General features: G+C 46.3%; 1 protein-coding gene across 1 annotated transcript in view; it reads left to right on the top strand.

Annotated features, from left to right (window-relative positions):
- The window catches only part of IRAG2 (inositol 1,4,5-triphosphate receptor associated 2), a 69,880-nt gene that overhangs the window by 34,726 nt on the left and 7,549 nt on the right, over positions 1-27,605 (top strand). The window contains exons 19-34 of the mRNA XM_054988596.1: positions 4,074-4,135; positions 4,867-4,935; positions 5,822-5,927; positions 7,143-7,284; positions 10,152-10,233; positions 13,065-13,102; positions 13,187-13,251; positions 15,975-16,103; positions 17,460-17,523; positions 18,361-18,388; positions 19,351-19,491; positions 20,665-20,796; positions 22,883-23,030; positions 24,111-24,157; positions 27,254-27,328; positions 27,422-27,483. Coding sequence (XP_054844571.1) covers positions 4,074-4,135; positions 4,867-4,935; positions 5,822-5,927; positions 7,143-7,284; positions 10,152-10,233; positions 13,065-13,102; positions 13,187-13,251; positions 15,975-16,103; positions 17,460-17,523; positions 18,361-18,388; positions 19,351-19,491; positions 20,665-20,796; positions 22,883-23,030; positions 24,111-24,157; positions 27,254-27,328; positions 27,422-27,483 — 1,390 coding nt within the window. The remainder of the gene's footprint in view (positions 1-4,073; positions 4,136-4,866; positions 4,936-5,821; positions 5,928-7,142; positions 7,285-10,151; positions 10,234-13,064; positions 13,103-13,186; positions 13,252-15,974; positions 16,104-17,459; positions 17,524-18,360; positions 18,389-19,350; positions 19,492-20,664; positions 20,797-22,882; positions 23,031-24,110; positions 24,158-27,253; positions 27,329-27,421; positions 27,484-27,605) is intronic.

The raw sequence follows: 27,605 nt of genomic DNA, 5'->3' as shown, positions 1-27,605 counted from the left end.
CCAGGGTGATCTGGAGATAAAATGGCTTAGAAGCAAGCCGTGCTGAGCAGTCCCGACAGAGTGACAAGCCAGCGCTGCAGGGGCCGTTTAGTAGACCTGGCCAGCGATGCCAACAGTACGGGTCAGGTCCCCCGCTGCATCAGAGGCTGGCCCCGCATTGGCACCGTTGCCTAAGCCAGAGCTTGAACATCTGCTGGCAAAAATGCTGGGATTGGGCTCTGCCTTTTCCCGGCTGCCAGCAGCTCTCCGGGGCAGTGTCCCAGCAGGAACTTTCCCTGGAAGTGAAGTGGCCAGCCTGCTGTCATGGACCAACCTGGCCCAGCGGAGCAGAGAGACTCAGAGGACTCTTCTGAGGAAGAGGCAGCTGGCGAACCTGACCCAGATCCACAGCCAGTGGCAGAGGCACTGCAGGAGGAGGCAGGCCCTGAAGGCTCAGATACTGATCCACAGCCAGGTCCCAGCACATCGGTTCCTCAGCTTCCCAGCCCTGGGCCGGCAGCAGAAAGCCAGGGGCAGGCCAGCTCTCCCCCTTCCTCACCAGAGCCTCGGGAGCGCTGCCAGAGGAGGGCTAGAAGAGCCCTCCAAGCCAGAAGGCGCAGTGCCAGGCTAGCAGCACAGCACCGGCCCAGCATCATTAGTGATGATGAGTGCTCGCAGGAGCAGGACTGAGACAGCCGGCAGGTGCTTGCTGTAGCACAGGCAGCTGAGCACTGTGAGGGTTAAAAGCAGTCCAAAGAGGGAGTGGCTGCGTGGAAGCAATGAGTCCGCTTTCTACTGACCTTGCTGCTTGGTTTGGAGCTGATTCTCTTGTCCCTGACCTTGGCCTGTTCCTGTGGATGTGTTTCTGGAATCCCTCTTTGGACTTGAAGCCGTGAGTGTGCCCAATTGGTGCCTGAACCTTGGAACTGGGTGCTGCCTGGCTCAGACGACTTGGGAGTTATCCCTTGCCTGCTGCCAGTGTGAGTCTGCATCGGGACACCTGCCCCTGAATTGGATCGCGCAATCACAGCCAGCACAGAGATACGGCTGAGCCGAGTGTGTGCCAAAGGTTTCACCGGCACACAGAAAGCTGCCATATTGTGAATCAGCCCATCAGTCTATCAGGTCGAGGTTTCTCAATCGCCTACTGCCTGGTCCTTTTAACTAGAGACGTCGGGGATCGAACCTGGGACTCTCTGCATGGAAAGCAGAGGTTCTTCCACTGAACCACAGCCTTGCCCCTTTTTCTTGCAGTGGGGGAAAAAATGTGGTGTAGCCACCTTGTTAACAGTGTCCTATCTTGGACTTCCAGCTCTGTTTCTAGGTTTTCCTCCTCCCTTTACCCCCCTTCCTTATTAGATCTTCCATTTCTAGCCCATCCTGTAGAAAACTAGATGACATCACAGGGACATATAGCCAATTTAATCTGGATGTGGCTGATAGCAAATGAAGCTAATTTAGAATGAGGGAAAGGCTTTCTACGCTGGTCAAATGAGTGAACGTAGCCAATAGAGGATGAGGGCACTCTCGGGTCACATCCATACGATCTCCAAAACATTGCCAGAGGGAGTGATGTATCTTTGGCACTGACAAAATGGTTCACAAAAATTGCTTCTCCTTTCAGCTAAGCCCCTGTTTTGCTCTTCTAGCTGTAACATTTAATAATAACAATAACAACAACATTCGATTTATATACCACCCTTCAGAATGACTTAACGCCCACTCAGAGCAGTTTACAAAGTATGTCATTATTATCCCCACAACAAAACACCCTGTGAGGTGGGTGGGGCTGAGAGAGCTCTGAGAGAGCTGTGACTGACCCAAGGTCACCCAGCTGGCTTCCAAGTGGAGGAGTGGGGAATCAAGCCCGGTTCTCCAGGTTAGATTCCTGTGCTCTAATCTAATTTAGGGATTTCAGAGTAATTTTGCAAACAGTAAAAGTACATGGAAGTGCATGGGCTTTTTTGTATGATACAGAATACAATAAGGTATCAAGAAAGAACTTGATTTGTGGGAATTGTCACTTTTCTTGCTGGTCCAAGGAAGCCAGAGTCCAAGGAAGAAGGTTTTTTTAATCACTTTTAGAAAACGTATATCCCACCTTTCCACTGAATAAGTCAACCCACACGGTGGGTATCAATGGCTTTGTAATCCACCATTCCACTTGGCATGCTTCCTCCGACTTGAATGGCACTTCACCGAAGAAACAGCCATTTCAGTTGCAGGATGGCTTCAGACTTTGCTGAATGGCCGGTACAGTTCACCACAATCCATCTATCGATGGCAATAGAAATGAAAATTAGAAGTGGAAAAAGCTTTGTAAGACAGCAGCCAGATAGATAAAACAAGCTCCATGCTCAGGCTGTGGTTTTTCATAGCTCTCAAAATGGATCCAAAATGAGTAAAAGCTCAAAGGATAAAACTGTCAAAGGCTTTCTGTAACGAAATTGATTTTACTCGTTTCTGGAATGCAAGAAGTGAGGGTCTGAGGCAAATTCCCCGAGGGAGGGGGATTCATATTCCCTACGTACAGGGCTTTCTCTGTGGTGGCCCCTATTCTGTGGAACAGCCTGCCTGAGGTCAGGAGAGCCCCCACTTTCCTAGCTTTCCGCAAACAATGTAAAACCGAATTATTCAAAAAGGCTTTTGTATTGGGGGGGGGGGCTCTCAGATACTTTGCTAATGAGTTAGGGACCATAGACTTCACCACTATATTGCCTTACCTGTTGTCTTAAATATGTGCTCCTATGAGCTACCTGTGCTTCATGTTGGCTAATGTCAGCCCTAGAATTGCTTGTGTTCTGTTTCAGCATTTCTTCAACTCTGTATTGGGTTCTTGCTAATGTGAAATTTCTTTGTGAAATTGTGTTTATTTACCCTATGGCGTTATTTATGGAAGTGTCCTTGATACTGACTGTACTAATCTCACACTGTGTAATCCGCCTTGAGTCTCAGTGAGAAATGACATAAATAATTTTTTTATTTATGACATAAATAATACATGACATAAATAATTTTTTTAACTTTATTACGTTTTTTAAAAAAAATATGACAATACCAAACCAACATCAGTGTATATACAAACTTTTCCTTTGTACACTTTAACTTAAAACATAACCATACAAAACCCAAAATATAACAATTCCTAAAGAGTTCCATACATCTAGAAATTCAATAGCTCTTGACAATGAATGTTAGAAGAAACAATTTCTTTTTCCTGCAAAAATTGCACAATAGGAAACCAAATTGCTTGAAAATTTTTTCGATAAACTTCCAAATTCTGAATGCCTGTAGAGCAATCCACTTTACCCAATATAGAATAGTTTCAGATGGAATCGTACCAATTTTGTAGTGAGGGCCCTTTATTTCCCCATTTCTTGGCAATCTCTATCCTAGCTATTGCTAACGAAGTTATTATTGTAACTAGTTGGTTTTAATCTACTTGTCTTAACAAATCTATTTCTAGAAAAATATTTTCTGGATTTCTTGGGATCTGTTGGCCCACTATACATAAATAATAATAATAAATAATACCAGGGCTTTTTTTCAGCAGGAGTGCAGTGGAACGGAGTTCCGGCACCTCTTGAAAATGGTCACATGGCCGGTGGCCCCGCCCCCTGATCTCCAGACAGAGGGGAGTTTAGATTGCCCTCTGTGCAGCGGTGCAGAAGGCAATCTAAACTCCCCTCTGTCTGGAGATCAGGGGGCGGGGCCACCGGCCATGTGACCATTTTCGCCAAGGGCGATTTAAACTTTAAAAAACTCCCCCCTTGTTCCAGCTGACCCAAAGTGACATCATTGGATGGTCCTGCGTTCCATCACTGAGTTCCACCACCTCTTTTCCCAGAAAAAAAGCCCTGAATAATACTGTTACCACCTGGCCTAGCTGCCCTCCCTCAAGAGCACAAAGAGCAGGTAACTAGATAATAGTGACCCATGGGTTATCTCAAACAGGTGGAAATGGTTCTTCATGCATCTGAGCCCCGATCCTTACCAAGATTTAATTATCATATCGTGTCCTCTTAACTGGATCTGGAGTCATGCATAACTCGGACAGCACCTGATTGAAACGTCCCGTGTCTTTCTTTCCTTAGTTGTTCTTGACTTGCTCAGGGAGAAACTTTTTCAAGGGCTGTTAGGCAGAGTCCTGTGCCAGGTATGTACTGCCATTTTATGGCTCATTAATTAGCGGTAGTTCTACGGGTTTTTGGCTCTAGTGCTTATTTCCTGTTGACCAGCTTAAAACACACGAAAGGCAAGGTACGTCATTAAATATTGCTGATATTTAAAATGTCTTTCTAGTTTTAGCACTGGTTCACTTGTAGTGGCTCAGTGAGTTTAGGATAGTTTTTCCTCTAAATTCCTTGGACAAAAGGAGGGAGGTCAGTGTAATGAGTGGACTATATAATCTTTTTATATATAAAATTTTTATTTTTTTTAGATAGAAAATAGGGAATAGAAAGTAAAGGGAAGGGGGATAGAAAGAGAAGAAAGAACGAAAAAAGAAATTACGTATCTATTACATTGCACCATTCACTCTAATACATGTCTTAGTATTCTGCTAATCAGCTCTCTATTTGCAAATGTTTCCATTGATCTTCTATAATGTTCATAAAGGACCACATCTTAGTTGAAAATTAAATTTCTCCAAACTTATCTTGTATCCATTTGTAAAAAGGCTCCCAAATGTCATTATAGGTTGTATTGTCCAACTCTTTCAATAAAGTCGACAATTTATATAGTGGACTATATAATCTTTGTGTGTGGGGGGGGGGTGCTTTGCTTGCTTATTAGTGGCTTCTTGAAGACCTTTTTGTGGGAAGAAGTTTGTTCTCACCATGGCTGGCTGTCCCTCATTTCAAACTCTCTTACCCTGTTTGGAAACAGAGCTGCGTGTGTGCTAACGAGAGTCCTTTGTCCGGCTTTAACTTAAACGAAGAGGGAAGTACGGAGAAGGTGAGTGCAGACTAGATCTAGGGGAAATTTATGTTCTAGCAGAAGTGGAACAGAAACAGAGAGCTTCCTCCTGATAGACTCTCGTGCAAAGTTCAAAGATGGTCCAATGTGGAACGTCCTTGGACAAAGTTGCCTGGGCTTTTATGGCTTGGGGGTGGTTCTTGAATCAAAATGAAGTTGGTTCTGCAAAAGGTTGAAAGCTAACATTTGGTATATATCTAGACCAGATGAACTGATCTTGCTCTTTTTTTTAAAAAACTAGTAGTTTAAACTTGAGGTATCTTTTACTTCCACCTTCTAACCACGGTCAACACTTTGCCTTAGTATGTCCTTGCACTGTTACATCTTGCACCATTTGCTTAAAATAAACACTGGATTGGGGAAGTGGGCAGAGGGGGAAGGGTTCTCCAGGCAGCCAGGAAACATACCTTTGCTTGCACAATGCAAGCTGTTTGTAACCCGACACGTATAGTTTAGAGCATCGTCCGTACAGCTTTTCCTTATGGCTCTTCTACATCTACTTGACAGAGTTGGCTGTCTCCCTCCTCTAGAATGCTAGCAATGCCTTTGAGTTGGTGCCGCAGTTGCAAAATGCCCATTGGGTGAATTTCTGGCAATGCCCGGAGAAGACTGGTATGAGTTCCAGGCTTTCCCCAGAAATGCCAGGCAACCCTAGTTTGGTGCTCAGTTCTAACATGCATCTGGAAATGGGAACCATTTGCTAATGCAATTCTTTGATCAAATCCTTGAGGGCTCTCTGTTGGCAAAAGTTGATGGCTTTATTTCAGCCATAAGCTAAAAGGTGTATGAAGAGTTCTGGGGCGGAGGGGGATAGAACAGGGGAGCAGCATGTCATGTGCCATCAAGTGCCTTCTCTCTGATTTAGAACACCTGCTGCTGCAAAGGACTTGAAACCCGAGAAACGAGTCTGTTCTCTTCCCTGTCCCGGTCAGCCACCTTAAACGGGTGCTTGCTGTTATCTCCCCTGCTAGGTAAGACCAAGCTGTCCTCCTCTTATGAACATACATCCAGAGGAGTCGGCCGTGTTAGTCTGTAGTTGCAAAACAGTAAAGAGTCCTGTAGCACCTTTAAGACTAACCAACTTAATAGTAGCATAAGCTTTTGAAGGCCACAGCTCTCTTCGTCAGATGCATCTAACGAAGACGGCTGTGGTTCTTGAAAGCTTATGCTACAATAAAGTTGGTTAGTCTTAAAGGTGCTACTGGACTCTCCTCTTATGAAGTTCCTAAAAAGCACAGTTCTGAAACTAGCTTGTAGGCTTTGCACATGAGAGCTGAGAGCTCTCAGTGACCCTGTCTAGTAGAAAGCCATATTCTAAGCAGGGCCAGCACCAGGGTTTCTGGCGCCTGGCCAGGGCAGCTTCAGGTCTGTTGCTGCCTGCGCACGCGTGCCTGGACTGCATGATGACATCACTGCAGACATCACACAGTATGCTGCTGCCAGCTGGCCCCATTGGTGCAGCGGGTGGCTGGGATAGCACGCGGGTGGCCTCCCAGCCCTCCCGCTCAGTTTCCCCGCGCCATCCTGGCTACCTTCTGCACCTGGCCTGCAGCTGTGTACTGACGGTGCTGTGGGAGGGCTGGGAGGCTGCCCGCTCAGACTGCCCCATGCTTCTGCCACTGGCGCACACTCCCAACCAGGTGCAGCAGGTGGCTGGGGAGGCGCGCATGCATCTTCCCAGCCCTCCTGCTCCATTGCTCCGCCCCAGACACTTGCTGCGCCTGGCCCACGGCTGCTGTGCTTAGCTGGGGGTGCGTGTTGGTGGTGGTGGTGGCAGCATGGGGCAGGAGGGCTAGGAGGCCGCAGCAGCTGTGGGCTAGGCATGGCAGGCAGCCACGGCAGCACATGGGTGGCTTCTCATCCGCTCAGACACCAGTGCTACCACTGCCGGCTCCGCGGCACGCCCCCCGCCCCCGGCGCCCCCTCGGGCGCCTCAGTGCTCGAGGCAGTTGCCAGACCTGCCTCAATGGATGCACTGGCCCTGATTCTAAGCTCTAAAGCTGGCTATGCTACATCTACCGGCAAGTGGAATCTCTTGTGGTCTGGCGGTAGATTATCTAGCTTAATGCCGTATGCTTTGAGAATTGCCTACGTCCATTTATGTCCCTGCCACACATAGGTTTCTGGGGAAATAAGGTTGCAAATTCCCTTTCCCACAATGCATGGATACTTCCTTTTTTTAACAGATGCATTGGCTCTGGAGTCTCTCCAGCTGATTGAGAGGCATTCTGTGTCTAGAGACGCTAGACTTTGCAGGAGTCCACCGACATCTAAAGAACAACGTCGAAGAAATGGATCCCTCTTGGATGTGACGTTGGAGGCGCACAAGTAAGAGCAGCAGCTCAGTTTTAAAACTTTTGTCGTGGTTTATAGAGCTTCTGGTATGGATGGAAACTGCTTGCTACTTGGGTTGCCAGCCTTGGCTTGGGAAATTCCTGGAGATTTGGGGCAGAGTCTAAGGAGGGCAAAGTTTGGGGAATAGATCCAGAGGAGTTAGCCATGTTAGTCTGTAGTTGCAAAATAGTAAAGAGTCCAATAGCACCTTTAAGACTAACCAACTTTATTGTAGCATAAGCTTTCAAGAACCACAGCTCTCTTCATCAGATGCATCTGATGAAGAGAGCTGTGGTTCTCAAAAGCTTATGCTACAGTAAAGTTGGTTAGTCTTAAAGGTGCTGTTGGGCTTTTTAGAGGGTTTGGGGAGGCAATGCAAACTCAGCCAGAATGTGATGTCATGCTAGAACTTCCATTTTCCTAGGCTCTATGGTATACCATAGAGTCTGCCCTCTGAAGCTGCCATTTCCTCCGGCGGGGGGGACGAGGGGACGACTGATTTCTGTAGTTGGGAAGTCAGTTGTAATTTCAGGAGGACTCTAGGTCATACCTTAAGATTGGTAACCCTACTTGCAACTCAAGTTTTTCCAGACTGCTCTGTATGACTCTGCATGCCGATGTTTCCAAAGTGTCTCTTTTACTTCCTTTTCCCCTTGCAGCATCTAAACTAATTAGAAGTACAGCTTCTTCCATAATAATTCCAGAGCAGTTGCTATGTTAGTCTGTATCAACTACATTCAACAGCAGTCTAGTGGCACCCCTATTCCAGCAAAAGCTCTTTGTAAGTTGGAGCTCCCTTCGTCAGAAATAGAGCATCCCTCCATATGATTTCCACTCTGACCAAGTGAACTCTGACTCAAGGAAGCTTGTGCTGGAGTCCATTTTGTTAGTCTTTGGAATAATTTTAACCTCTTCGTGGTTTTCCGTGGTGCTTTTGCTAATGCAGGAGAGGCAATCAGAAGTGCGTCACATCAGCAACTGCATGTCTGAATGGGCTTCTTCTTCTATTCCAAAGTCACAGTTCCACAGGCTGGCTTTCACCTGCAAAGGTTATGTTGCCTTACGTTCAATAAGATCCCATCTCTCCCTTACATTCCTTTGGAAGAACTCAGATAGAAAAATAGCGTCTTGAGTCGGCGGGCTTATGTCATGTTGGGACAATGCCTCTAATAGTTGATCCCAGCTGTGGAATTCTTCTGCCTCTGGCTATTCAAAGTATCTTGCATATATCCGTGCTGCCCAAAGCTAAATTTTACAGCATAAGTGGTTAGTGCGTTTATTACAGAAGCGCTCTAGCAGGTCAGGGTCCAAGCTGCAAATTGGAACAGCATCAGTTGAGATCTTGCCTCTGCCCTGTGCTTCCTAGCTGTCCTAAGATAAGCCATTCTTGCTTTCCCGCCACCCCCAATATAGGGATCAATATCCCACTGAAATTTTTAGATGGCAGGAGAATGCATCTACAAATTCTGCCTAGGTGATCGTCCAGGAGTTACGAAGATGAATAATATCACCCTGCTGCTCTTTTGAAAAGCTCATGATATTTCCGTGTTTGCCAGGTGCTCACCTATCCAGGCAGACCTCAGTCTGATTCTCTTCTGCTGCAGAAGCGAGTTGAGTGCCTTCACGCTATTCCTTGGTCCACCATCTTAAAGTCTCTCTATACAAGATATCTTTGCGAGTATACAAAACAAAACGAAGCCTTTCTCTTGAAAGAAAAAAAACCCCAAAGAATTCACAAGGCATTTGAAAAGGAAATGGCTAATGCTCCGTTAATCCAGCAATATAAACTAATTAGACTTTACTGAAATTTTAGTAATTTTACTGAGATTTTAACCCATCGTGACATTACAACATGCTAAGGTTGCTGCCAGCTGATCAGAAAAAAACCCCGCTTAGGCCAGCCCCTGTGCCTTTGGTGGCAACTTGGGGTGCACAGTTTCACAACTCTGTTGTGTAGTGGTTAGAGTCTGCCGTGGAAATTTGCCAGGTGACTGGCAGGTCAGTCACATATATTCATTCTCATCTACAACACAGGGTTGTGATGGGCCCCATTAGGTATAAATGAAATACGTTTCAAAAAACAGCCGATAAACATTATTAATTGCTTATGTGTGCACTTCCAGTGGCCATTAAAGGCATGACTGTAATGCCTGCCCTCATTTGCCGCCACCTGGGCGATTATATAAGAAGAAGCGAAAGTGGGTGCGTATGTGTAAATTCCTGCATAGATTCCTGTGGGAAGTGATGTACAGGAATTGAGAGTCTCTGTACACAAAACATCTTACACGGAGTCGCTCACATGACTTACTTTCTGTGGGGCCTTATATTCAAGTGCACTCTGTCTCCCTAGCGGTGCATGTGTATCCACAATGGGAGAACAAGTGTATGATCTTTCATTTGAGCGTTCCCTGTGAGACTCTTAGACAAGCAATCATGTTTCAAGGAAACGTCTTAAGAAACGACTGGTTTGGGTGCTGCTTTAGAAGCTGGTCTTAATTTTTTAGGTAGGATGAGGAGACCTTCAGATGGCATATATGAGGTGATACTGATGGGTAGCTGTTTTTTTTTTATCACCAGGAGCACGGGAAGCTCCAGTTTCCTGCTTCTGGCACTGGAGTGACACTAAATTCTGTGTCAACTATTTGGTGATTCTCCTCTGACTCTACGAGATATTAATGATGGCTTGGCTACTTTTCCACCCACGCTATCTTGTAACTTTCCAAATGCTGCTTCCTCATCACAGCCAGGGTACTTTTCACCTATGTAAATGCTGTAGACAAAAATATCCCCAATATTATACTTTAAAGGGTGAGAACGGTGAAATATAACGCTCTTATGCAAATAGCCCTTTCTGTTGTCAGGTGCAGGAACAGCATTGTGGGTCGCCAGACCGATGCAGACCTTTGTGTCTCCTGCACAAAGATGGATGCTGACTTGGCCCAGGTTAGTTTTCTTTCTCGGTGTGCTTAAATGATGGCTCAACCTTTCTGGGAGAAAGAGAGATAATTTTAAGTCAGGGATGCTTTCAGGGTCAAAGAAGTCTTGTATGCTCTTAAAGGCGGTGGCAAAACTGACATAGAATCACAAGCTAGTTTTATAGAATCCCTTCCCATCTGTAAAATGATTATTTTCTTCCATGGGGTTGGATCCAAACGAAATGTTCCATCAGCAGAATGTAACTTTCCTGCCTCTCCTCTGAATCCACTGTACTCCACAAAATGCTGCTCCCGGAGGATAAATATCTTTAAGGAAAATACAAGACCTGGTCTGCAGCGAGTAGGGGGGGATTGGTGAAAATGGCCAGTTTAGTCTGGATCCAACCCTCATTGCACACGGCATACAAATGTTTCTGTTCTGTTTCTTCTGGGAACGTGGTGTAATGCAAAACGGATGCATCACTGAACGAGGGGGGGGGTCACTATTCAGGGTTTGTTCTGGAATTTGACTGGCAGTTGGAAGGGTGAACCAGAAAAATGCCTATTGAGGTTCAGGATGTGTGAAATGGAGCACTTGAACAGCAGAAGTCCTAGCTTCATAGAATGATGGGATGTGAACCGGTTACAGACTTCACAGCTGGGCAACTGGTCACCTGAGTAGAAGACACATTGCAAGATCTGTGACTTCCCAGTTTTTCTTCATAAGCAGGGGATGCGAGGGGCAGAGGTCCATCTTTGGTCATGGGGCTGGGGAAAGGGATTTAACCCCTCCCCCCATGCCTTTTGGCCCAGCCCAAAAAGGTTCTGTTGGTCGGCTATCCCTCTCAATGGGGCAAGCTTGCAGGCAGTATGTATGTGGAGGATTGCATACAGAAAAGCCAATGCCAGAAAGAGAGCTTTCCTCTGTCTCCCCCTTCTTCATAGGCTGCCTCTTTCCTGCTGTGCGTTTGTGTTGAGATGCCAGAGAGCGGGGCCACTGGGGCGGGGGCAAAATTATGTATGCCTAAAGGACTGGGCATGTCATGTAATTTGAGTTTGTATAATGTTTAAATTGGATATGGGGGGAATGGGGGGAAGTCCAGATGGTATTTGTGGGTGGGGAGGGGTCGATCTTGGCATTCTTGACAGAAAAAAAACCCTGATTGTCAGGTTTTCGAAAGCTTAAATTTGGGGGAGGCAAGCTTTAACAAACTGGAAGGGCTCTGGCTTGAACTTTATATCTGCCATGAATTAACTGGGTGGCCTAACCACACAGTTTCCTAACCTCATCTTTCCCCCTCTGCTTGCAATACAGGAATAGCACTCGTCTGTCTTTAAAGTGTTGCTTGTAAGGATTTCAACAAATAACTTACATGAAGTGGTTTGATTGCACTTGAAGGGCTTTTCCACACAAGGCTTTTGCTGCAGCTTGGCTTCTTAAGTGCATCTGTTTCCCCCCCACCCTTACACACAGGCCGTTTTCACACGTTTTACCAGCCATGAGAAAGTGCGCAAAACTCCTGGAACGATGGTGTCTTCCTGGTGCGATTTCCTGTCATGACTCCAGTTTGTGGTAAAAATTGTGCCACAAATTGGAGTCATGACAGGAAATTGCGCCGGGAAAACGCTGTTGTTCCAGGAGTTTTGCGTGATTTTGCGTGGCCGGTAAGACGTGTGAAAACGGTCACAGTATTGTTTACTGGTCCACAGGTGGGTTTGTTTTTGTTTTTTTTAGTTTTCCTGTGTTTTTTCAAATTGACTTTGTGATAGTCTGAGAAGACGGGGGAAACTCCTCTGCTTGAAGCCTGCTTGGGTGACCTTGGGTCAGTCGCAGCTCTCTCCGCCCCACCTACCTCACAGGGTGACTGTCATGAGGATAATAATAACACACTTTGTAAACTGCTCTGAGTGAGCATAAAGTTGTCCTGAAGGGCGGTATATAAATCAAATGTTGTTGTTATTAAGTAGGGAGAAGGAAGAGCAATAGTCTGCGAACAAATATTGGAGCCAAGTTGCAATGAAAACTTGGCAAGGAAATGCGAGATGAATATTCAAGTGTTCTAAAATGGAAAGAATTCTTAAATACTTCTACCCTCTTTGTATTATTTACAACCCAGTTTTAATTAGCTTGATAAAACAGCATTCAGCCGTCCTGAATCCAGAAAAATCTAAAAACATTCTTAAAGGCATTACTTGAACAGCAGCCATAGAAGTCGAGCAATTCATTTAAATGAGATGAAATCAAATGGGCAGGTTGGATATAAACAATACAGCCAGTAACTCCCCGGAGATACTGTACAGAGTGCTGAGGATTTATGGTCACTTGTGAAAAGCAGCTTGGTTGTGCTGCTGTTGGCAGAGGGGAAGGAGAAGAAACATTAGTTGAGACATATAATGACCACGGCAGAATGATAATTTTGTACATGATTATGAAGTTAGAAAATGGCTTAAAAAAAAAAACTGGTGTATTCATGGCCCAAGATAACTAGGTAACCAGTTGGGGTGGAGTGGAGAGAGTCTTTCCTCGGGGCTTTAGGAAACAGGTGCTGTTCAAATGACCCAAACAAGCAAGCATCGCTTCCTCCAAACCAAAAAGAATGCAAATAAGGGGCGCATACTGTGTAAAGATTTACATGTAAGGGCACAGTCCAAGTGAGGTCTGGGTCACGTATCTGAAGTAAATAAGCAGCCCCATCAACTTCCTGCCAGGTAAAATGCTTTGGGGAGCAGCTCATGATGGACAGAAGGCAATCGAGGGCTCTGTGGAGTAGCTGTGCCTTTTGTCCCATTTTAACGGTAAATGTGTGCGTCGTTTTTGTGCGTGCATATCATTGCTAACCTGTTTGATCTCTTTGCAAGGAGAGCGATGCTGCGCCACTGACAGATGTCATTTCCAGGTAAGGACAGGGGCTTGCATTGTGTTCCTCCCTGTTTTGCTGTTTGATTGGGCTCTCATCTCAAACGGGTTCTTCTTCTTCCAGCAGGGAACACATCCCTCTCCGGGAAGTTTCTGTCCCTTCGTCAGAAAGCACTAACAGTTTGCATGGTGAGTGGTGTATGGTAAAGGATAATGGGCGACATTCTGCAATGTGTGTGAATTCTTTGCATTGTGGGTGAGCCCACGGTTCGTGGCTCTTGCACATGGTTCTACCTAACAGGTCTGCATCTATCAGGCCTATGCTAGATACGGTGATGTGGTGTTTTTAAACATTTAAGCCCATACATGGGGTCCCATCAGGTGGCGACAGCACCATTTCCTCCTCTGCTGTCCATCAAAATCAGTATTGTCTACTCGGACTGGCAGCAGCTCTACAGGGTCGCTACAGGTGTGGGTCTTTCATGTCACCTTCAATCTGGTCTTTTTAAACTGGAGATACCAGGAATTGAACCTGGGACCTTCTACATGCCAAGCAGAGGCTTCTCCGCTGAGCCACAGCCCTTCCCCTATCTTTACTCTGGATATCAAGACGTAAATGTACAGGATCAGTTATTTTGTGAAAAGACACATTGGCTGCCTCTGCACCCAACTGCATGCTTATATAGTAGTAATTTACAAGATTTGCCTTTCTTGCCCCTGCTGCAAAGGAGCATCAGATTTTATCTTGAAGTTGTAATCGACTGTTTTGATGGTTGACACCCTTAAAGCATTGTTAAAGACTTCTTTAAAAGACTGTGCGTGTTATGTGCTGACAAGTCACTTCCGACTTATGGTGACCCTATGAATGCAAGCCCTTTCAAATGTCCTATAGCCTTGCTCAGGGTTTGCAAACTGGAGGATGTGGCTTCTTTTATGGAATCCAGGGCTGTTTTCATACTGCTTACTGATCACGGAAAACTCCCGGAACGACGCGCCTTCCTGGCTTGATTTCCCGCGATAACCAGAGTTATCACAGGAAATCGTGCCAGGAAGGCACGTCATTCCGGGAGCTTTGCGCGATCGGGTAAGCAATGTGAAAACGGCCCAGCCATCTCATTTTAAATTTTCCTCTTTTCCTACTGCCCTCCACTTTTCCTAGCATTATTCTCTTTTCCAAAGAGCCTTGTCTTCTGACTAAAGTACGATAGCCTCAGTTTTGTCACTTTAGGTTCTAGGGAGAATTCAGGCTTGATTTGATCTAGAACCCACTTATTGGTCTTTCTGGCCTTCCGTGATATTCACAAAACTGTACGAGTTACATTTACGGTTATGTATTGATGCAAATGTTTGTATCCTGCTATGATCTCTGACGACTTTTTTTAGTAACGCCTAGTATGGACTTAACTATCCTTAACTTATCCAGCCAGGCTCGATTTCTTCCCTTACCTCCCACGCCATTACAGTTATTTGAAGAGAAGCAATAGCTTGTAAAACACTTACTCTTTAATATTTTTCTCATAATCTTTAATTAACTTCATGTACTAGTTTACTCGCATGATTCTGTTAAACATAAAATATTTTAAACGAGTACCTAGATTCTTGTTCTTAAATGTTGTAGATTATCTAAATTAAGAGGAAGCGCTTCTTAAAAAGGGGATGAAACAGAATTCAGTACACTTGGTGCCATGCACGCATAAAAACTGCTATTGCCACAAGGGAAAGAGAATGCAGAGAAGTGTCTATTGGGGATAATAATAATAATAATAATAATAATAGCATTTGATTTATATACCACCCTTCAGGATGACTTAACACCCACTCAGAGCGGTTTACAAAGTCTGCTATTATTATCCCCACAACAACAAACGCCGCCCTGTGAGGTGGGTGGGGCTGAGAGAGCTCCTAGAAGCTGTGACTGACCCAAGGTCACCCAGCTGGCTTCAAGTGGAGGAGTGGGGAATCGAACCCGGTTCTCCAGATTAGAGTCCCGCGCTCTTAACCACTACACCAAACTGGCTGTCTTGGAAACAAACAGCTGCAAAGAAAGGGGACTGAAGAAAGCGTAGAAAGTAGGAACATCTCTTGCAAATAGAATGAGAGAATCATAGGGTTGGAGGGGACCTCCAAGGTCATCTAGTCCCGTCCCTTCTCTCATAGCCTCCAGGTTTGTTCCTTTGTCTTCTTTCTCCACAGTCCCAATTCTGTCGTCTGTAGGATACGATGATTACACAGACATCCATGGCTTTGCAGACCATGTATGTTCTAAAGGCGAGGTGTAGCATCAATAGTCCATGGTAGTGATATTACTTTACCGAGTTCATAGCATGCAACACCATTAACGGCCAGCCTTGCTAAACATATTGTGCCGCCTCCACCCATTTGTTTCTGGAAGCAGGGTCAGCCCCACCCGGCAGGCAGATCAGTCAGAAATGGATGGATTTCCAAATCCAACTGGAAACCGGGGGTGGGGGGGTGGGGTGTGTGTGTGTGGGTGTGTGTGTGGGTGTGTGTGTGTGTGTGGCGATCTCGACCCTCATCCCTACATTCTGCATCCAAGCCTCACCTTGAACCTCACAGCTGTCGCTCATAAGTGGAAGCCAAGCCAGTAGGTGTGATCTGTGACACCGCCTCCAGAAGAAGCTACATCTTCCCTGTTTTGCATTTGAGTCACAATGCTTTCTGCAGGCCCAGCACCAATTGCATCTGATGAAGAGAGCTGTGATTCTCTAAAGCTTATGCTACAGTAAAGTTGGTTAGCCTTAAAGGTGCTACTGGACTCTTTTTGATTTTAGCACCAGTTTAAGCACTCTTTCTGCCGTCGGGGTTTTAAGGATGTGCACGTGTTTGTGTACTGAATAAGTCAGAGATGCCAAATGGATCCAACTGATTCCCCCCCCCCTCTCCTTTTATAGTTACGGACCCTGCACGACTGCATACCATGAAGGAGAGAACTTGTGAGACTACCTCTGTAGCACAGGAGGAAACTGTTGCTGCAGAGCAGGAAACAAAAGAGGTTAACCTAAACATCGCAGGCACTGCAGGTAGGACTTGAGGAACAAGGTCTGAGGAAAGGAGCTCTTTGTGTACTGGAACACCTATAAGGCTAACCAAATTTGTGGTAGGGTATGAGCTTTCATTAGTCACAGCTCACTTCTTCAGATACCAGAAGTGAGCTGTGACTCACGAAAGCTCATCCCCTACCACAAATTTGGTTCATCTCGGCTTTTTTTCTGGGAAAAGAGGTGGTGGAACTCACTGGTACCATATGCATGAGCACAACGCGCGCACATGCTCATGGGACCGTGTAATGACATCACTTCCGGGAAGTGATGTCATTGTGCAGGGTGGCGCCACCCTCTAGAGGATATAAAAACAAAAGATAAGGAGGCCAGGCTTCGCTCTAAAGAATTAGAAGCAAGCCGGCTGGATTTAAATGCCCCTTTCCGTCCCGTTGCACTGCAGCATGGAAAGGGGTATTTAAACCCCGGCTTCAGCTGCCTGGCGAGCCAACTGAAGTTTAAATGCAGCGGCACAGAAAGGGGCATTTAAATCCCAATTTTTCAGGTGCCTGGCAGGGACTTCCCCGCCAGGCACCTGAAGCAAGCCGGCTGGGCGCTGCTAAAGAGCCTGATGCCATGAGCTGCAGGTTGGAGGAAATAGAATGAGGTGGGCGGGGCCACCAGACATGTGATCTCTTTGGAGAACTGCCGGAACGCCGTTCCACCACGTTCCGGCTGGAAAAAAGCCCTAGTCAGTCTTACAGGTGCTACTGGACATCTGTTCTTTTCTGCTGCTAAAGACAGACTAACACAGCTACCCATCTTGATCTGTTTTGGGGTACTGTAAGCCAATCGAGCTGGGAGGACACCAGCTTCATTGGAGCTTTTAGCAGAGCTGAAAACTGCCATCTTAACTCCAGCTCTCTCTTACTGATTTATCTTGGATGGGTCCTTCCAGCATCTACCGATGCAAGGAGGAGGATTGGGCCCCTTTTGACCCCTGTCAAAGGCTATACCAGGAAATAGGGAGGCCACGTGGATGGGAAAGCCATGCAGGCCAGGGCTGCAGAGAAGAGGAGAACTGGGCAAAATTCCCCGTCCTCCATCTTGCGCCTGCATAAAAGCTGGGAGGGTCCAACCCAGGATCTTCTTCAGCAAAGATGGAGAGACTGTATCCTCTTGCAGTTTAATTATGCTACTGTTTCTGCCCCACTGGGAAATTCTTCAGAGTTGCTGCCGTAGTGGTGCAGGCTAATTCTATGGACATGTCTTCCCCACCACGCTGGTAACCCATCAGAAAATCTCTCTGGACCTTGGACAATTGCTGCTTGAAGCTTCCTGCTGAAAGAGATGGTCTGCTCTTGAACTGCCTTCATGTCTCTTTGCTTAATTCTGCAGGAGACTCTTCTTCACCTGTGGCTGCAAACAGCGCTGCTGTGGAGAGAATCAGGCAGAAGGGCAAGTGAGTGCCGGGTTTCCCTGGGTTGGTTGATTAAATTTATAATCTGCTCTCCCCAGGAAAGGTTTTGGAGCGGATGACATAGGTGTTAAAATTTACAGTAAAAATTGCATTAAAACCATAAATAAACATACAATTCTGTAATAATTTTATGTCTGTCTTGGGTATCTTGTGGTGGCCACGTAGACCATGGCCATTTCCAGGGCTTTTTTTCAGGGGGAACACGGGGGAACGGAGTTCTGGAACCTCTTGAAAATGGTCACATGGTTGGTGGCCTCGCCTCCTGATCTCTAGACAGAGGGGAGTTTAGATTGCCCTCTGCTAGGGCAATCTAAACTCCCCTCTGTCTGGAGATCAGGGGGCGGGGCCACCAGCCATGTGACCATTTTCTCCAAGGGCAACCCACTGAGTTCCGCCACCTCTTTTCTCAGAAAAAAAGCCCTGGCCATTTCCACACGGCTTACCTTCCCTTGGAACGACCCAGAACATCATGCAAAACCCGCAGAAGATCACGTTTTCTCGCGCGAGATTTGTGCGACGCCGTGCAAATCTCGCATGAGAAAACGTGATCTTCCATGTTTTTTGCACGGTGTTCCAGGTTGTTCCGAGGGAAGGTAAGCCGTATGGAAACGGCCCATCTGTGGCCAGAAGCAAGGCTGCTTTTGGAACAACTGTATGGGGGGTGGATATTGTCACCTTGCCCTGCCTGTGGGCTTCCTGGGAGCACCTGGTTGGCCTTGGTGGAAAATGGGATGCTGGACTAGATGGACCGTTTTGATCTGATCCGGCAGGATGCTCTTACAGTCCGCTAATGCGCATTGTGTTTTGCTCTGGTTTCAGCGTTTCTCCCAATGAGAGAGAAGTGGAGGTAAGTCTTGGCAAGATCATTGTTCTCTCCCTCCCGTCTGATAGTAGAAGGACTTCTGTGTTGGAAGGACTTCTGTGCCACAGCGAGTCTCTCTCCCCCCTCCCTGAAAATTGCCCTGGAGGCCCCCTCACCCCAGCCGTTGCATCAAAGGGAAGTAAATGACATGACTTGCCAAACTGCACAGGGCCCTGAAATTTTGCCTCTCTAATCCTCCCCCTGCCCTGCCCTGCCCTGCCCTGCCCTGCCCTGCCCTGCCCTGCCCTGCCCTGCCCTGCCCTGCCCTGCCCTGCCCTGCCCTGGATAGCCCAGGTGAGCCTGATCTCATCAGATCTCAGACGCTAACCAGGGTCAGTCTTGGTGGATGGGAGACCTCCCAGGAAGACCAGGGTTGCAGAGGCAGGCAATGGCAAACCACCTCTGTTAGCCTCATGCCATGAAAACCCCACCAGGGGTCGCCAGAAGTCAATTATGACTTTACAGCACTCTCCACCACCAGTCCTCCCTCTGTCCTGCCCAGTCCAAGGTAGCTAGCCAGAACTTATCTGATCTCAGAAGCTACACAGGGTTGGCCCTGGTTCATGCTTGGGTGGGAAACCAACAAGGAAGTCCAGGGTTGCTATGCAGAGTCAGGCAATGACAAAACCACCTCTGTTCTGCTCTTGCTGTTTTGGCACTTGAAAAGGCACAGGGGCAAGGAGAACTGCTCCTGGGGCCACCATGCTGTACACACACTCTAGGGTCTTTCAGCAATTTTCAAACAACTACAAATGCTTCTAAAATGGCATTAGCAGCCATGGGATGGACCCGGGGCTGCTGTTACTTGTAGTTTGGCTCTGAGTGACTTTGGCTGCTGTGTATCCATCTCTGAGAGTGGTACTCTCTCGGCAAATGCCAGTAATGGGCTAATGCTCGCCGCCCTGTTTCTGGAAATTATCCCTGGGAATGTCTGTCTCTTTCAACAGGCAGAATTTCTTAGGCTGTCTCTGGGATTCAAATGCGACCTCTTCACTCTGGAGAAGAGAGTCAGGCTAGAAGAAAGGTCCCGGGATCTGGCTGAGGGAAACCTGAAAAAGGAGATTGCCGGTGCCTTAAAATTACTAGAGGTAAGGAGCAGGCAGTTGGACCAAAGGGAGGGGGTGAATCTAACTTTTTAAAAATATATATAGTAGTGGGGCTGATGGGAAAGTGCCCTTAGCATGTGCAGAGAGAGTTGTGTCCCTCAGTGGGGCAAGATGTGACTGAGGAGTGGGGGGAAGAACAGCTTTATGGCTGATTCCGCACACGTTGGATAATTCACTTTCAATGCACTATCAATTGTTTGAGGTGGATTTTTTGTTTCACACCAGAAAAAATCCGTTCCAAATTATCTATAAAGAGGATTGGAAGTGCATTATCCAACGTGTGCAGAATCACTAAATGTTTTGAATTGGGGAAAATTCAGCTGTGGGAGGTGCAGACTGGTTAGCATCCGTGCCCGTCACCAAGATATCCTGGCCTCCCACGTTCCAATCCCTAAAGCACTTTTGCAAACATTTTTCAATGTTGATAGTGTACATTTTATGTGGTGAAGGAAGGCCAAACAGAACGTGTGTGTGCTGCTTTAAAACAAAAAGGAGGTCATACTGCCTGGAACATGGTGGAGACGGGCAAGACTGATTGCAGAAGCAGTGCTTTGACTCGCAGGTAATGCGTTTGGCATCCAGACGTCAAAGCTGGGCTCATGTTGTGGATGAAGGGTTCTCTCTGACTGCCATTCAAAATGCATCTGGTTTTGCCCAAGGAGGCTATGTTGGGACATCTGTGCGCGTGAGTTTCCTGCAGGGTGGGACATGCAGGGGGATTGCCCTCTGCTTTTTGGGGATGGAACCAGATGTTGCAAACATAGGCTCGGTGCTCAGAAGCGGCAACTATAGCTGTGCATTACGGGGACAAGGAAGCGTGTTCTGCGCAGGGATGCCATTTTCAGTGGCAGCCCCAGATCCCTCATGTCCAGTTCCATTGTAGGCATCTTGTACTTTGTCTCCATGTGATGGCAGTTAAGGGGCATGGCTTAGTGGTACAGCAGCTGCTTTGCATGCAGAAGGCCTCATGTTCAAACCTGGCATGTCTAGTTACAAGGATCAGGTCGTACATGATGTGTACAGTCTCTGCCTGAGACCCTCTGCAAGCCAGATTAGACAATTACCTTGGTGGTCCCATAGCCCCGCTCAGTATAAGACAACTCTGTGCATAGGTATTTGATGTCCTGTCTAATTTTGAATGGGCTGTTTGCCCAGTCTCTGGCCTCTCTGAGTGAAGACAACCAATCACAGGAGATAGTGAAGAAACTGCAGAAGAGCTTGGAGCTGCTCGGCCAGTATGCCACCCGAGTTGCCAGCAAGGCAGAAATGCTGGGAGCCATCCATCAAGTAAGTGATACATTCCAGGAAAATCTTTAAGGGCAGACCCGTTTAATGTACAAGCAAAAAGTGCCCCATCCCTTTAAGATCTTACTTTAAAAAGTGGCTGTGCCACTGTGATGTCATCATGGCACAGTGGCTGAGAAAGAAGGGTAACAGAATACTGAAAAATGATACACCTGTTGGGAGAGAAACAAAAGGTCCATTTCAGAGTATAAACCAATCTGTCCCAGAAAGGCTGGGAGCTTGGGGTTGTCAGGGAAATGGAACCTAGGGATGCCAGATCCCCCAGGGCTCAAAGCAGGAGACAGGGGTATGGGGGGGGGCTGATGGGAGTACTTACCTCACACGTGTACTTCAAGACCCTTGTGCATCGCATTGGGAATGACATAATTCCCAGCATGACACAGAAGTGCTTCGGAGTGCATGGGAGCACATTGTGGGGTTCCCAGGCCTGTTCCCTTGCTTTTCCCCCCTGCCAGCCAGGTGAGGGGGAGGGGTCAGACTGGAAGCAGGGGATTCTCACCCCTACCAGAGGAATGGGAACCCTGGTGGAACTTATGAGCCGCAGGTGGGAGCAAGGAATCAACCGACTCTTCGATCCCATGAATTGAATCCCACTGTCCAAGTAAATATCTGAATTAGGACTTTATCACTGGTTTCACTTGGCTTCCTGAATAATAATAATGTGGAATGATGAATTCCTTGCGCTTTCTCACCTAAATGGTAAGAAGCCCAGGGCTGTAGCTCCACGATGTCATTTTCTGTTAGGTACGAGAATGCCCTGGAGATGCATGCTATCAATTTTATAACATGTCTGATTTGTAAATATATAAGCAGAGCCTATTGGAAGCAACATATACTCCTACAGCAGGCAGCATAACCAACAATCCAACATCAGTTTCATAAAGAGATAATTGCACCCCGACGATGCCTTTATTTTAGCTCTGTCATTTTCACTTGGTATCTTAGCACAAAACCGCTATAAACCATTTTACAAGCTGAAGGATTCTTGCTTCCAACACCAGGGGAGAAGAATGGTCCAGCTATCAAGCCATACCCAGCACTTTCTATTAAGTCTTTCACCGTAGATTAGCTTGACAGGCAAAATAATAACAATTTGCCCTGTCCTGCCACTCAAGACAGCCCAACTCCTGATTCATACCACCCAGCTCCCGTTTCGGCAAAGAAGAGAGAAGCGTTCATTCTCCCTCATAAAACATCATTTTGGTGCCAGCTATTCAAGGGCTCGACGACCCTTTTCATATACTTCCTGCTTCTCTGTATCCAATAATTTGATACCTTTTAAAAAGGACATTGTCACTTTGCTGCCACACCCTGGGTGGAAGGCTGTCTGATGAAAAAAACCCACTATTCTTGTGACGACTAAAGGCTACAACATATTTATTGTGGGATAAACTTTGTGGACTAGAGCCCACGTCATCAGATTGGGAATTGGTTGCCAGGTGAACAGATTTCATTTTACCTTAATTCTCGGACATTCCCACGGCAACTTGCTTATGCTTTCTGCCTTCTTCCAAAGTGGATCAAGCTAGATAATCTCCTTGGATGATTCCGCACACGTTGGATAATGCACTTTCAATGCACATTATTAATCGTTTGAAGTGGATTTTTTTGTTCCGCACACAAAAAAATCCGTTCCAAATGGTCTATAAAGAGGATTGAAAGTGCATTATCCAACGTGTGTGGAATCACTCATAGTTCAAGCAGCATCCTGCTATTGGATGTGTGGCCCTTCCAGTCCAAAAGACTTCCAGCTCCATTGCCTATGCAAGAGTGACATTGCTACCTGGATTGGAGTGGCTGCCAAAACTGTGCTTCCTTACAAGGTTGCGTTCTCAGGAAGGTGGTACCAGACTCTGCAGACTGAAAACCTGGGTTCTGGTTTATGTGGCCTTGATATCACTGTTTTGAATACCTCTGTGCATGCAGAATAGCCGGCGTGTATGAGAGAGAGAGTTGTGAGTGACACAATCCAAGTATGTGGCCCCGTGGGTTCTCCCTCTTTGCTTGTGATGAAGTAGCTGCTGAATTCACCAGCCAGTCTCTTTCCGCTCCTAAATTTTGTTCTTAGGAGAGTCGGGTCAGTAAGGCGGTAGAAGTGATGATTCAGCATGTGGAAAACCTGAAGCGTACGTACACGAGAGAGCACGCAGAGCTGGAAGAGCTGAAGGAGGTGTTATTCCAGAACGAAAAGTCCTTCAGCTCTTCTGGGGACCGAGGTAATGGCTGACAAGACGCTAGTGGCACCCTCACGACACCTGCTTGCTTTCCTGCAGGGTAGGGCATCAAACAAAACATGGAGAGATCTGCTATGGCTCGAGACCCGCTTACGTGCATTCCATTGTATGATGTGCCTGGCTTTGTGTTCAGTGATACATCCCTAAGCAGTTTTTGTACACAGGGAATAACTGTAGCGTCTCTCTTCAAGCTATGTGGAGAAGCTTGTTCACCTTTACGATAGAACATTTTACCTGAACATCAGTACAGAAACCGAGAGTTGTATATCTGTTCTGCATCTGATGAAAAAAAAATATTTGGTACAGACATTCTGCATAAGAGGTGCCCTGATGAATCAGACCAGTGGTCCATCTAGTCCAGCAGCCTGTCTCACACACTGGCCAACCAGATACCCAGTAAAGAGGGCTCCAAGGCCAAGCTTTTCCATGATGTTGCCTCCTGTCCCAGAGAGGTTTGCTGCCTCCAAATGTGGAGGTTCCCTTTCATCAACGTGCCTACTAGCCATTGAAGGACCCATCCTCCATGAAAATGTCATATCCTATTTTAAAGCAATCTCTGCTCTTGCCCATCACTGCATCCTCTGGCAGAGAATTCTACACTGAATGAAGTCGTCTTCCCTTCTTTCCAGCCTGAATCAGTGGTCCATCACGCAGAGTTTGATTTTTGACACGTGTAGCATTTTGAATTCTTCAAAGTGCTTGCAAACTTTGTGACAGCAATGCAAAGTAGGCTACTTCTGTTAACAGGTGGCTAAAAGAATAAGTTGCCCCTGGCCAGCTAAGAAACTTGTGGCTGAGACCAAATGCGAATCAGAGGCCTCCTGACTTGAAGTTCCATTCTTATTCTAGGCTAAGGTGATAGAATCTGGTCTCCACCCATTCATCAGGCAGATGGGAAGGTTCATATGTTCGAATGCTCCTCCCCCATGTGAAAAGCTCATTGCTTGGAGGAAACTAAACAGTAGAGATACTTAGCACAGACACAGGGTTGTTGTTTTTGGTCTCGAGAGTTCATGGCCATACCATGTTCATCACATGTTGCCATTCCTATTCCTCTTGCAGATGAATCTTCAAGTAAAAAGCTCTCAAGCTCTCTAAAGGTACAGATTGCCATTGTAGTTCAGAGCTGCTTGCTTTTTGTGTGGCTTGATGCGCTCTTTCATGTGTTGTGCTCAGCTATAATCTCTCAACACAGAATTTATAAAATTGCCTCCCTGCTTCCCCTCCCCTGCCGCAAGGCTGCAGAATGCAAAGATTCCAGACATTAAACATCAGCTGTTATAACTGAAAATAGGGGAACTCTTTTTTTGAGAGCACGCTTTGAAGTCACATTCTTTGGTGATCGTGTAACTTGGATGACGCTTGCATGTATTTTGCGACTTGCATGGTGCAAATTCCCAAAGGTATACTGAGTTGGGTATTCGGTATCTTCTGAACTCTAGCTTTTCACAGCCTTTCTAAAAACAAGTTAGTAGTCCTTTTGAAAGTGTTGAGGATACATTTGTATGTTTGTGGGCAAGGTGTGTTTTAGATTTCCGAAGCGGAGAAGAGGTGCACAGAATCTTCTGTGACCCTTGCCCTCTCCCCGAAGAAGCTGCATCACAAAGGCACTAGGCAGGTCAAAGAGTTTTGCTTTTGGCCCAGTTTAAAACAAAAAGTGGGCAAATCGTGGCAACGTTTGGCTTGAGGGCGATCTTTGTCTAGACCTCAAACCGCATAATGACTTTTTTGGGAACATCGGCCCACCGGACTGCAGCGTTGACTGATTAAAAAAATCACCGAATGGCTCAAGAAGAAATGAAGAGTAGGGCCGTTTCCACACGGCTTACCTTGTTCCAGAAAACAGTGAAATCTTACGAGAAGACACTGTTATTGCGTCTTCTCACATGATAACAGCGTCTTCTTGCGTGATTTCGTGTGAAATTTCGCTGTTTTCCGGAACAAGGTAAGCCGTGTGGAAACGGCCCAGGTTAGAGGACCATGTGTGGGTCTCCACCTGCTTTGGAGAGTTCAGAGGTGGTGTCCAGCTGAGAGCCTTCAAAAGCAAGCAGAAATTCATCCGTGGCCCTCAGCCCCCATAATTTGCCACCCCCTGCTTTAGAGAGTATACATGGTTCTGCTGTGTCATGAGTTGATAAATTAGGTTTTGGTTTTAAAAATATTTTTGGTTCCCACGAACATTCCCTGAAATACGATTATTCCTCTCTTCTTCCCGCATTTTTGTACCTTTTTTTTTTTTTGTCCAGTCTGAAGAGTTCTAGGAAACCTGCACTCGCCATTTTGTGATAGTTTATTTTGGTTCTGGTGAAAAAATTTTGTTGTGAGAAATTTTTTCCCCTCAGAAATCAACACCACTACCTGTCATTTTGGACTTGAAGTCGAAATATTCAGCTAGCTGTTTTGTTCTTTCTTAAGGCATTCTCATTCATGCGTCTTGTTCTATTTGTAAGAGAGAAGGTTGTGGGAATGCTACTTCAGGAAAATTTCGTAACCTACTTTCTAATATTTGTACGCTCTCAGAAGCAGTTTAACGGAAAATAGTGCAACTGTCTGGGATGAGCAACTAAAACCACAGCCCAAAACAGCGTGCCCTGCCGCTGCTAAGCAAAATTCGGGATTAAAAACATGAATCTTTAAAGTGCTTCTGCAAAGGATGTGGACTTGGAAGAGTGCCATACTGGTTAACTGCATCATGAATGGAAAAAAACCCATTCAACTGAGGGTATAACTGAATACATAGAGGGGTCACCTAAAAGAGCGGGTACAACTCCCCAAATTTAACATTATTCTTATCAACTTCATGAGATAACACACTTCTCTGAGCTGAAGACTCCATCTTAAGTTTGATTGCTTTTGAAGATTATTCTGTTAAAGTCTACGGGACTTTCAAATCCTAGTTGGGGCAGAAAACCTCAAAAATAGGGGTGAGCCCAAGTGGATAATCAAGCTGTGAGCCTGGTTCGGTGTTGCCTTCCTTCTCTGCTTCTCTTCCCTCTGGCGCCCAATTTCTAGCCTTAATTTTTTTTAAAAAACCTTTAAGATGAACAGAATTATGCAAGCTTGCTTAACACATCTAAATAAGAGCTTCAGCTATGGCCGTCCAAAGTGCAGAATATTAGATATCTGTGAAATTTGTATCCAGAGGGGGATGCATTTTCCTTTTTACAATTGAAAAGAACTTTCAAGGATACGTATATAGAGTGGAGCAAGCAGGTAGCTACCAAACTCTCAAATGACCCGAAAATTCGACTGCGGTTGTTGCATCCTGCAAAGTTTTCGAGAAATTGGGTGGAGAGGATGCTTTTGCACTGGCAATAGTCTGTGAGATGTGCCCTCTTCAGATTGCACTGTTCTCTGAACTGCTACTCCTGGAAATGGAGAACTTGCTATTTAATTCTGCTTTTTAGTTGCATAAGAAGGCCCAAACAAGTGACGATGATGTTGTGTCTCTCCTGCTGAAACTGGCTGCCTTGGGTCCAACCCCTTCCTTTCTACTCGTAGCATCAAGTTGTCTCGGTATTTTCCCACCCTATTGCGTATCAATGGCTGCCTCTGGCTCATGGGGAAGCACAGCAATATAGGGTCATGTTACAACAGAGATAAGTGGCCAGGCAACTCCGGCATGTGTCGTCTGAACAGCGGCCCACCGGGCTATTTTGCCATTTGAGGCACTGGCAGCATTGCTGGGGGATCAGTTCGCTCCCCGTATGTCTGGCTGAGTACGTTCCTCCTCTCTTCCTTCACCCACTTTTGTTGGCTGGCGCACGAATATTCTCACCATAAATTTGCCCATCCTGCTGTATTGCAGATGTGCCAGGGCAGGGAGTTGGGTGAGATTGTGTGTTATTTGGGCCACTGGTTAGTGTTGAAGAGCACTTACTGCCGTGTGCATGTTTGAGATCATGTGCCCCAGAACGTATGAAAAAAAATTACGGGTTGGATTTTGCGATCTTCTTTGCTAGTGATGGCGCTTTCCTGTTCCTGTGAATCTGTTCTGCTAGTAGTGGCACTCTTCTTCCTTGGGCCAGTGTCAAATGCTGCTTCCAGCAGAACAGATCCATCCCTACAGAAGGAACTTCTGAACAATCGCCCAGCTTTTTGGAATTACCCTTTGATCCTGTAAGTATTGCTTATGCGTCAAAACTGCAGGGCTCCTAAGCGGTCGAATGCATAACCCATTGCGCAGTTATCTCTTGTTTCTTTAGCAGTCATCCCTACGCAGAGTTAGTGTTGCAACCTTGCCCAGGAATGCGGGAAATGCTGGCTCTGGCTTGCCCTCGGTACGTAGGCATGTTCCAAATACCGATTCTGTTGCTTATCCTAAATACGTTGGCTAAATTCAGACTGAAGGCTTTTTTCCCTATTCTCCAAAGGCTCAGCTGAATGACACAGACGGAAGCGAGAGGAATGACAAATACAACAGGCGCCCAAGCTGGTAAGACTGCTAGGCGTTCTTGTCTGCTTAAAAGCAACAGTTGAGAATCTAGACATTCCAGAGCTTTAGAACGCTCCCGTAACGTGTATCTAAAAGTGGGTTGAATCCGGACTACATTTTTC

Source organism: Eublepharis macularius, chromosome 9 (genome assembly GCF_028583425.1).
Source record: "Eublepharis macularius isolate TG4126 chromosome 9, MPM_Emac_v1.0, whole genome shotgun sequence".
Lineage (NCBI taxonomy): Eukaryota > Metazoa > Chordata > Lepidosauria > Squamata > Eublepharidae > Eublepharis > Eublepharis macularius.
The sequence above is the reverse complement of the archived record's forward strand: the minus strand, read 5'-3'. Positions and strand labels throughout refer to the sequence as shown.